Raw genomic sequence first — 12,057 nt, forward strand, 5'->3', positions numbered from 1 at the left:
ACAGCTGGAACTTTGAGGACCAGTTGTAATCGCCACTCGTTCAGTGCTGTCGTAACTTCGAACGGTCACTGAATGAGTGGTCATTAACTGAGGACTACCTGTATTTGTGTATGTGTTTAGTTTTGTCTGAAAAGTCTTTTCGATCATTCTTAATATACTTACATAGCTGAGGAATAATTGAATCTACCTGCTAGGAGATACCTTCATAAAAACAAATTATGGATTCAACATTGTAAAAAGCGATTGCATAAAATATGTTTTACAGGGACTTGGATCAAGATGTTTTCAAAATGGGGCTTGTCACTGCAAGGTGTCTATATTCTCCTGAGCATTTACTACTTTGGAGGTAAGTTTGTAAAAATGATGAGTTGTAGCTCTGTGCTGAACAGGACTGGGATTTTATATTGTGTATTTTGATTATCAACTTGAACTGATTTTGAGTATTAACTTGAAAGTTAGGTTATAGTATAAGAATACAGGTATAAACAAAATTCTGTCCTCTATGATAAGGATTCAAAGTTTTCTACTCTGATACTCTAGTGGTTTCTGGATTAGAATCTTTTGAATAGATTCTAATTCAATTTTATTTATTGAGAGAGTCAAATAAAATGTAATGACATGAGACAATAGCAGATTGATTAATAATTGAAATAAAGGACATTAACTGACTTAAGTCATGTCTCAGATTTAGCAAAGCCAAGGGGCAATAAAACAAAGCGTTTGGGGTGTAGATCGAAGAGTGATATGGGGCTAACCAGACAGTTTTTAAAATACGGATCCCCATCAAGCTAGTTTTTTATTTTTATTTGGAGTCCCCCAAATTAAGAACATTCTCATTGTTATGTTTTAATGAGCTGCCAACAGCAGTTGATATAGTGGCATTTTCAGAAAATACCAATGAAAATCTGTATCTGCCCTTGCACATTTGATCAAGTGATTCTTTAGCTCAGTCTTTCTATGCTGCTCTTACTTCAGCGCCAGTAGGTCTACTTATTTTAACATGTTTGCTTTGGTTATCCTTTTCTTTTAAATCTTGAAATTATATTAAAAGACCAAAGGAAATGTAACACTTGTCCACAGCTGGTTCATTACACTCTTTAATTACTGGTCCCATTCCATATCTGTAATAAGAAAACTATATTCTGGTTCTAGAAAAACTAGATCCTAGAAGACAGAAGAGCTAATTTTTTTTAAAAATATATTTTTTGTTTGTTTGTTTTCTATCCCGCCTTTATTATTTTTATAAATAACGCAAGGTGGCGAACATGCCTAATACTCCTTCCTCCTCCCGTTTTCCTCACAACAACAACCCTGTGAGGTGAGTTGGGCTGAGAGAGAGTGACTGGCCCAAGGTCACCCAGCTGGCTTTTCTAGCATAATGATAAAATCCAAATAGGCATTAATACAAATAGCAATTATCAAACTTCTCTTAAAGCCATGGATGGATGGATGGACAAAACTCACTAATTTGTAAAGGGAATGTTCTGTTTTACATGTCAGGACCGTGTAAAATTTCTGGCCCATTATGTTTTGGGGGTGACTTGGCAATTCGTGCAAGACATCAGAATGCCCCCAAAGAGAGAGGCTGACTTTTCTAGTGTAGTTTTCATAAGGCTATTGCTGTTTTCTCTCTTATTGTGCAAATTATAGCAGTAATAGGTATGTTCTCCAATGGAAAAATAACTAATAATTTCTCTCAGTTTCAGATGGATTGCTGAATATGTGTGGCTCTATTGTCCCAGAATCTCCAGTAGTACTACCAATTGGTTCCAATTTTACAGCATTTTGCATTCTCAGTGATCCTTGTCCTACTTATGGCAGAATTCGTGCTGAACAAATTATCTGGAAAACTAAAACTACACTTGTCCCTAAAGAACAATATAGCATAATAAACCAAACTGTTTCTAGTGTAACGTTCAGCGATACTTCTACATTGGTTTCTCCTCTGACTTGCAACGTTTTACTACCAGGGGATTTTGTACAGAACATCTATGGAATTCAAATTGAACTGGGCTGTAAGTCCTTTAATTCTTCTGTGGGTGGGAACATAGAGAACATTCTACACTAAATGTGGAGTCTCTTGCTAGGATATATTAAATTACTTACCTTTTTTAGATCTTCCTGTTTCGTGTTGTTCTTAAATTTTAGCTGTAATACTTGAATACAAAAAAGGACAAGTCAGTATAACAAATACTTTGGCAAATGTATTGACAAATGAGAAATGCTAAATAATTTTTCACATATTTGAGTACCATATTAAAAATGAAAATATAATTTTTGTCCACTTAGACAATTTAAGTGTATTTCCTGAGAAAGTACTTTTAAACTGTTGAGTAAAATGTGGAATTTTCAAGTTGTCCTAGGTTTCTAGAAAAGATTGGACTATTAATAAGGTGCAAAAAGCTTTTGGGGTTATACCCGCATGCAGGGGTTTTTTTCATAATTTTTACTGAAAAATCAGTAGTTAAATATTTAACAGGGATTGGGTATGCAATTTAATATTTTAAACATGGACAGTTTCCATATATTTGCTGTCGTTATTCTAGTTCAGCTGTGCTAATAGTTATTCTGAGCTTGCATTAACAAAAAGATGCTTATGCAAGGATCTTTCTAGTCTCCCTTCTTTGTGTTTCCTCTTGTCAATTGGATCAAGAGCCCAACTGTGATCTTTGATATAGGAGAAAGGAATGGGACTTCGGAACTGCAGATTACCCATAATATTCCAGCCCATGCTCTTTAGAAGTGACTTTAAAAACTCCAGAGAGACTTGAGAAGGGTGTGTGAGGGAAGAGGGGATGGAAAATTTATTTGCATAAGTATTCTTTCATTGTCACAAATTTTGGATCATTTTGTAGCTGGATTAATTACTGCTATGTTTTTATGCAGTTCCTCCAGAAAAGCCTACAAATTTGAGCTGCGTTGTGATTCAGATACCGGTGACAGACTATATTCTACGATGTTCCTGGGAACCTGGAAGGGATACATTTCTACGCACTAATTATTCTTTAAAGTCTAGATGGTAAATATATTTTAAAATATAAAGAACTTGAGCCAATTTCTTAACTGTTTTTTTACTGCGTGCAGTGAACTTTCAAGGAATTCCTAACCCTCTTAAGATAATGGGTTCATATGGCAAAACTGAAACATTTCATGCAGCCGCAAACTGTGGGATCAGTTACCCTGTGAATTGTAAGCAACTCTAATATAGTTTGTTCCAAGAAATGTTCCAGTTTTGGTAAACAAAGTATGTATTTAATGTAGTTTTAAGCTTACTTCTTAGAGTAAATTTCGTTTAGTTCTGTGGGACTTGCTTGTGATTAAATATTCCTCAAATAATTATGCCCATATGCTTGTAGATATATTATTACTAGCATCAAGATGTGGTCTGGCAGGATTGGGCATGCTCCGGATCCCATCAGCCAAGGAATGTTAGCTGACGAGTACCAGGAGATGTGCCTTTTCTGCCATAGCAGCTGCTCTCTGGAACATCCTCCCTCCTGAGATTAGGATGGCCCTGACCCTGCTGGCCTTTCCGAAGGCCTTGAAGACATGGCTGTGTCCCTGGGCCTGGGGTCCCGAGTGTGTGAAGGGCCTTGTTTCCTGGTTATGTTGACACCAACGGATTATAATATCTCTTGGCTGCTATTTGTATTTAATTTATTTTTATATTGTGTTTTAAGTGTTTAATTGTTTTTATGATTGTTTGCTGCCCAGAGTCACTAGTTTGAGATGGGCAGCTATACAGAATGAATGAATGAATACATTTAATGTATTAAAACCTGTTTCCTTTCTTTACTGTAGGTCAGAGAAAGAATTTCCTGATTGTATACCCCAAGACACTGATAATTTTTGTACCATTTCTACCGTCACCTTTTTTGTCAACCTGGAAGTGTGGGTGGAAGCCAAAAATGAACTTGGGATAGCTGAATCTGACCACATTGAATTTGATCCCGTAAAATATGGTAACTATGCTCCTTTCCATTAATTAATGTTAGAGGGCTCTCATTAATTCTTTTGCTTGGCACATGAAATCTCTTCCTCCCCTCCTCCCCCCACAAACAGTCTGGATTTGAAGAAGAAAATGTGACTCAGAGCACATAGGCCTGTTGTATATAGCATTTGTCAACAGTTCCTTAAAGCAACTGAATATTTTCCTGGGCTCATGCAGCTGCCATTTAGTCCCAGGAAAAGAGACATTTGATTAAAGGAATTGCCAACAGAAGCTATGGGCATACTCACGCATGCTCCAAATCATATCTCTTAAAATGTCAAGAACTATATAGCCCTAATTCCAGAACATTGGGGTTGAAATTAATTGAATTTGTGCATTCAACAATGAAACATTTTTCTCCCTTTTTTCCTAGTGAAAGCTCTGCCTCCACACCAGCTGTCCCTCAATTCGGGAGAATTTCCTAGAATCCTAAAGCTGTCATGGGAAAACAGATTTAATGAATCACCCCTGGAGCTGAAATACAAAATTCAGTATAAGGCCTTTGATAGCACTGATTGGACTGAGGTAATCCTATAGCTATTTTTTTATTATGACATTCTCTTTTTTACTATATTTTTCCAAAAACTGGGACACTTGCCCCATTTTAGTGGGAATGATATTGTTTTAAAGAGCAAAAAGATAGGGTTCAGTTACAATTTGGGAAAAATCTTTTAAGTAGAGGAATTGCAATCTTTTATGTCCTGAGATATGCTACAGAAATTAAAATTGTTACTGTCATTAGAAGCTGACTTATACATTTTTGAAAGGTTTTGTAGAGTTTCTTGAATAACTTCAAAAGGATGCCAGCTTAATTCATTAATCTATTAACATACTACACAGTCATGTGAAAAGTAAGTACACTCCATTGACATTTTTCAGTTTTGGTTAGTCCTCACTTAACAGAAATTCTGGCACTTTGGTTGCTGTTGTTAAGCAAATCACTGCAGGTCGTTAAGTGAGGATGTCACGTCACCATTTGCAACCTCCTGCCAGATATTCACTGATAGATTTTAAAAAATGGTTTATAATTCAAGAGTACATCAACATTTTGAAACAGCAATAATATTTGTAACACAATATTAACATTTTTGTGAATATCAAACCAAAATGGAACATTAATTGTACAAGCCCGCATCATACAGGAGTCACCTCATTCATATTACACTTAGTTTGTAGCCAACACTTTCAGAAAATTCTCTAAGAAGGCTGATAACTACAGTTAAGAGAAAGAAAATCTAGGAATTTGTCCTTGCCATTAAAAAGCTCTTAATATTTTTTCAATCTTTTTATTAACCTAAAGATACCTTTAAGTAGATACATACATCTCAAACTAATTTTAGCTACATTTATTTTTCCCTATAAGCTAAATTGAAAGTATAACCATCTATTTATATTGATGTTCAGTTGTGGTAAACATTTGATGAATTTGAAGTTTGAGGTAAGAGGTTTCTTTGGAAGAATTATTCTCAAACATTTGGAAGAATTCAACATGATTAAACCATTTATTACAGATTTTCACAGAGACAGTAGAACCTTTGGAAGCAGGTGGGATTTATTCCAGCCCTAACTCTAATCTGAGAAATATCAAATTCCTTGATATCAGTAAGTTCTTGTACAGAAGATATATAACTATCAAAAAGACACCAGGATATAATAATTTATGCTCTATTCCAGCTACAGGTATACCCAAGATACTTTCATTTGGATTAATAAGAGGCCAGTGGTTTCTATGCTAAATTAAAGGGAGGCAAAGGACACTCCTGAGAGGTTGTGTCAACATCCTGTTAAAGACATTTTGTTTGTAATAACCCTAGCACAAGTAAAATAAAATCAGTAAAAATCAAGTAAATTCACATTTAGAGAAACCTATTTCAAAAATTGGAAGTGTAAATGTCCAAGATGTTCTCATCTGCTGCTTGCGGGGTTTCTGGAATTATGGCTAAAATATCAGTAATTGATTTTATGGATCTTGATCCTTTTACAAAATCAGATTGTATGGGACAAATAATGAAATATACCATTTTAATCTACATGCCAATGCAGCAGTCAGTATTTTTGAATCCAGACTTAACAAAGGGACTACACAATAATTTGAACGAAGCGTAGGGTCTTTACAAGCTTTCAGAATTGCAGATATATAGCGTTTGAGGCTGGAAGATTATTTGGAAAGTCTTCATTATAAACTTGTAGTAATACTGGAGCAACAAAATCAAAATATCTTTAGTACCATTTTGTAGATAAGCCATACATGTGAAGAATTGCACCACGAATCTTGTCCTTGGAATGTAAAAAAAGGAAGTTCTTCTGTTTCTCAAAAACTTGTCAGCCAAATTTTTGGTTTTTAATTTTTTAATCATATCCTAAAGAATTATATAGCACTTGTACCTAAAATTTATGAAAACTTAGAGAATCGCTATACAAATAAAGCCTTTAAAGAGGAACGTGGTGAGGTGAACGGTCCCCTGTGCAAGCACCGAGTCATGTCTGCCCCTTTGGGGGGATGCCGCTTTTGTGACGTTTCCTTGGCAGACTATAGCGGGGTGCTTTGCCATTGCCTTCCCCAGTCGTCACCTTCCCCAGCAAGCTGGGTACTCATTTTACCGACCTCGGAAGGATGGAAGGCTGAGTCAACCTGAGCCGGCTACCCAAGAATCCGGCTTCCACTGGGATCAAACTCAGGTTGTGGGGAGTTTCGGTTGCAATACTGCTACCTATCACTCTGCGCCACATGAGGCATATTAAAGAGGAACATATAATGTGGCAATTTTAAAAACTCTGTATAATAGCACTTAAGAAATTCAGCTTCATTTTCACAGATTCCGCCTGAAGATACAGCTTCACCTAGAACTTCCTTTACTATCCAGGAACTCAGGCCAAATACAAAATACATTGTTAGACTGTGTTGTGCAGTTTATTTGTCAGAGTACTGGAGCAATTGGAGTAAAGTAGATGGATTCACTGCTGAAGACAGTAAGTAATACTTTATTGTTTGTTCACGTGGCCCCAAGATGTCAAAACATGAAATAATTATGTCATCTACACAAGTTACCCTTTAAGCTGAAAAGAATATAAAAGGAGATCTGTAACTCTATGAGCAAGGGGCCTGAAAATGGGATGATAATTACTGTCAAGCATGGATACTCTCTGGTACTAAAAATTACTGATCAATATGGTCTCTGAAATTAGTAACTATCTTTGCTTCAACAATCCCCATTGGTTTTGTAAATATAATCATATTCCTTTGGGGATTATGCATTTCACATCCAACTAGATCTCAAGGAGGCTCAGATTGACTGAGTAAATAATTGAAATGACTTTTGGGATCATCACAGAAAAGATGCAGAACAGATAATGCAAAATCTTACAGTCATATATGAGAAGAAAACCTTTTTTTGGATATTATGGATAAAATCATAGAGGCTGAACTGTTTCTTCTTCTGCATATTATACAGCATTTTTTTCATTTAGCTTGAAAACTGATAACTGATAAATAATCAGCCCCGAATTATGCAGAGAAAGGACTCATGGGTGATGGTTGTTTGGTGCACAGTATTGTGGAAGTCTAGTACTTCATTTTTAATGACTTACTTTAAGTGCTCTCATGGGGTATTTAACACCCAATGGAGGATTAAAATATATAACCAATATCTGGTTTTATTGCCATGCAGTCATTATAATGAAGTATATGTCAATTTAACCTAAGTCAGATTTTTAACTTTGTTCATTCTCTTTAATGCATATTTATCAGTGAAGTACATTTTCTAAAGCTTAGATGTTTGGATTTTATTTTCTGTTAGGACCATCTAAAGGACCAGCTCTTTGGCGTAACATTAAAACTTCTGACTCAACAGGAAATTGGACTTTAGGTCTTCTCTGGAAGGTAGAAAAAAGATACCATGAATGCTTTTAGTGTTCTCGGCAACAATATGTATCGTTCACGTTCTAAAATATTCACATATTGCAAGTAAACACATGGTGTTATAATGCATAGCTGCTGTTTAGGGCAGCATCTTAAGTATTTCATTTGGGATAGATATAACAGTAAAAACAAAACATAGTGTAAGGGATTTGCTTTGATCTGAGGACTGTCCTTGGCTTTTGAGTGACATGAAACTATACTCCAAAAAGCAGCTAGGGTGAAGACAAGATCTATTTTTGATCTGATTTAATTACTCCCCAAATATTTAATAATTGTCTTCCCTCAACTATAAAAATTACAATTCATTGACAACATGGTGGGGAGGGGACTGTGAGAACTTCACCAAAGGCTTTCCAAGACCATATCTGTGGGTGTGTGAAGCTCTTCTTTAAAATATGAAAAGGTGTGTGAAGTTTTCCTAGCCATTGTTGCTGTGTGTTCTAAAGGGTCAAGTGGCATGCATGAATCCTTCAGTACAGATACATATATTTCACTTGGGTTGTAGAGGTCTTAAAAGGTTGTCTGAAAAATCTCTTAGAGTTTGCATCAAAAGATAAAATAATCTGAGTGAAATTTCTTGAAAAAAGCAAAAATGTAGGATTCATGTTAATGTCTGTTGAAGCTAGTAATGAAATCATGTTTTAGCTTGCTTGTACTGCATGTTATTTAATGAAATGTTAAAAGCAGAGTTAATGAAGCATAATTAGATTATGCTTTGTTTCAGGTAGATACAGATTACCCTGCTGCTGCCCATAAATTTCCTTAAGACATATTAACAATGACTATTAGAGTCAAATGTATATCACAGCTGTTAATTTGATTCCTTTCTAAACATTCTCAAGTCATTCCTGTATATTAGGAATGTGTATTTGTAATTCTGGTGTTTGCTAGTTTTAATCGGTGTTCAAATATTGATGAACATTACTTCTACCAATGTCTGATTATGTGTAATAAACAGATCATGAATAACAGAAAATGCCTTTTTGGGACAAACCCTGTGTAATGGTATGTGGGAATGACCTTGGGAGACAGAGGGAAGAGCCACAGCCAGAGGGAAGAGCCAACAGTCAGTTAAGAGGGAATTTAACCCACAGAAGGAATGTGGGCATGGCAAATGTCTTGGAAGGGACCCTCCCTAGTTTCTTGGCCTGTAAGGGCAACAGGGAGAAATGTGCTTTCAGACTTGCAAGATTCTGTTAACGTAACCTTACAATAAAGTAGAGCTAGCACTTCTGAGTGAGCTTCTTGTCTAGACTACCTCACAAGGCTGACATCCTGTTGTGATGTTCCCATTCTATCTGTATCTCTCTCCATTTGATGCATTGAGCTCTGTTCCAGTAAACGAAGTATTTGTGATTTCTTAGATAACATTATTTCCCTTTTTTACCATTTAAATCTTGCCTAGGTTAGAAAAATACTGGATACATTCCACAAGCCTTTGAGGGCATTTCCAGTAAATTAAGTTAATTTTTCACTCAATAGGTCCCTGATTCTCTTCCTGGTAAATCCACTTGTAAAAGGATCTTGGGTAACAAGTTTGGGAAATGCCTTTCTTAAATTATTATGATCCACTGCTAGTTTGGAATAGAAAAGCTGGGTTAGATGGATCAACATGTGGATTTGTATAGAGCACTTTCTTTTCTTCATATATCATGTCTAAATAAAATCATCTTTTTTATCAGGAGTTGAGTCCTTCCGAAGCAAATGGAATAATTTTGAGATATGAAGTATCTATTTCAGGAAGACGGCCACTTTTTTTTCCAACTAGATGTTATACTCTGAACACCACCCAACTTACTTTAAATGTACAAAGTGGGACATATGATGTGAGCATTACAGCATTTAACAAAGTTGGTAAATCTCCTACGTCGGTTTTGCTTATTCCAGCAACTAATTCAAAAGGTAATGTTTTTCACATAATTTGATGAGGGGAAAAAAATCCAAATATTAACGTTAACACTAGATGACTAGTTTTTCTTATGGGAGAAGTCCAGTCTGATTGAATAATTATAGTACAACTGCGTTTTCTGTTGTTTACTACTTTCCATAGATTATTCCTCTGTTCAGTACTCTGCATTATCTTTTTTAACTATGCTAGGTCCTTACCTTGCTATTTTGTTCTGATATTAAATAATGTACCCTCTATGATAAGGGGTCTCTGTTTTTTGATATTGCTGTTTTGAAGTTTAATGTTGGTATAGTGCTTCTTTTTGAATTCATGCTATTTTGGTCACTTAGCTATCTTTTCTGGTAGCTCAGTATTCAGTAATAAAGCACCATTTTATTGATCTTGCTAGGTACTGTGGTGATATAGAGCACTCCACATTATAGTATGAGAAATGTATCATGGCTTTTGGTAGAAGTAGTGTAAATGTATAACTTAACACCTAGTGCTGTGACCTTGGCTTAAGGGACAGCAGAATGTCAGTGGAACTCAAACACCAATGTTTATGGTACATGTTGATACCATCAGGAAGGACACTGCAAATGTGAAAATTAACAGTAAGGTTAGTCAGATAGCTTATCAAAGCACTCCAGAGGAAATAGCATTGGGTGGTTACGTTACCCATTATCTTTGAAATCTATCTGTTTCAGTGTTACTGCCAACCTATATAATGCAGGTAGTGGGCTTGCTCAGGGCTTTCTCCTGCAGTCTGTGGGCTTGGAGCCCGGTGACTCCCTGGAAGTATTTCCAATGAAATATACTTTGTGATTTCTATCTCCAAAATGCTTTGGGTTTTTTTTAAGTGAGTGTTTTCCTCACAATAGTATGTAAAATTATATAGAATATAAATGACTGAATTAAAGTGTTACAATAAGTATATGGTCATGAGTGTTGCATATGATTTTTAATTCATTTCCCAAGGCTTTCTGTGTGCTTATTTGGATCATGTACACTCTAACTGCAAGTTTAAAAACACAAAATTAGGAACTTTTCAGAATGCTAGAATCTTTGCTTTATATCTCTTGCAGAATTAAAGGGTTTTTGTTTTTTGTTTCCTAATTTCAGCTCCTGTGAAGAATATTGTTGCATTTCCTGAAGGTGGCAAACTCTGGGTAAATTGGACAGCTCCCAAAGAGTCAGTCACTAAATACATAATTGAATGGCATGAAGCATGTAGCAATTTAAGCTGCACTACTGAATGGCGGCAAGAATCTGGTTCAAAACAGAGAACATTTTTAAAAGGTAACCGTAGAGAATTACCTATTAACTATTCCATACTGAGAAGAACTCTTTAGATGCATTTATTTCCTTTTAAAAAACAACCAAACTCTCACACTTTACACAGATACATACGTGCCCACCATACTATACCTTTCAGGTAAAAAAAATTATGCAAAGTGCAGAAGAGCAGTAAGAAATAGTAAGTGAAAGAAATTAAGGCCTGAGATAAGGAATGTCTGTCTGTCTGTCTATCTACAGGCTTACTAGGTTACCAGTCTTAGTCATACCCATGGGACAAGCAGTATTCCTAACAGTAAGAAAGTGAATTTTAGCACTTTCTAGCCAATATACCACAAACACAAAGAAAGCATGTTTATACTAGTCTATGTAAGCTAGGATCTCTAACCTGGAGACTGCCTTGAAAGCCAACATGCTGTTGTAGAGTGGGAAATCCTTAAGGAATTGAAAGTGTTTCAATTACATCAGTTAGCAGCAGGGGAGCAGAAATCTTCCTGTTACAATTACGTTTTTCCTCGATGCAGACTTCATTCCTGAATGAAGTCATCCTGACAGAACAACTGAAATTGCTTTTCTGTTGCCTGACAGAATTGTGACTTAATTATGACATAAGAAATATGTTCCTCTGCAGTTTAAAGTTCCACTGTATGTTCTATCACTTTGCAGGTCATTGAATCTAAAAGAAATTGTTTTGATTTCTTACTGCAGATGCCACACTCAGCAGTGTGCTCAGAGAGTCTAAAAAATAATGGGGCAGACTAATTAAATATGTTGTCTCCTAGAATTTTGACTCTTCCTGTGGAGTAGATTTGTAGACTGATACAGTATTTTAGAAATAAAATTATTTCTTTCTTCCAGCAACCCAGAGCAGAGACTGCTTACAGATTGAAGAGTTTCAGTGTGACCTTATAAAGAAAGTCATTGATATTTTAATCAAGCATCTTTTTATTGGCATCTTTTTTT

The 12,057-nt window shown here is 35.7% G+C and overlaps 1 protein-coding gene across 1 annotated transcript in view; it reads left to right on the forward strand.

The window, feature by feature from the left end:
- The window catches only part of IL6ST (interleukin 6 cytokine family signal transducer), a 36,587-nt gene that overhangs the window by 11,056 nt on the left and 13,474 nt on the right, over positions 1–12,057 (forward strand). The window contains exons 2-10 of the mRNA XM_063295648.1: positions 266–346; positions 1,701–2,015; positions 2,887–3,019; positions 3,802–3,962; positions 4,365–4,516; positions 6,808–6,961; positions 7,789–7,871; positions 9,593–9,812; positions 10,921–11,097. Coding sequence (XP_063151718.1) covers positions 280–346; positions 1,701–2,015; positions 2,887–3,019; positions 3,802–3,962; positions 4,365–4,516; positions 6,808–6,961; positions 7,789–7,871; positions 9,593–9,812; positions 10,921–11,097 — 1,462 coding nt within the window. The 5' untranslated portion in view covers positions 266–279. The remainder of the gene's footprint in view (positions 1–265; positions 347–1,700; positions 2,016–2,886; positions 3,020–3,801; positions 3,963–4,364; positions 4,517–6,807; positions 6,962–7,788; positions 7,872–9,592; positions 9,813–10,920; positions 11,098–12,057) is intronic.

Source organism: Candoia aspera, chromosome 2, assembly GCF_035149785.1.
Source record: "Candoia aspera isolate rCanAsp1 chromosome 2, rCanAsp1.hap2, whole genome shotgun sequence".
NCBI classification, from domain to species: Eukaryota; Metazoa; Chordata; class Lepidosauria; order Squamata; family Boidae; genus Candoia; species Candoia aspera.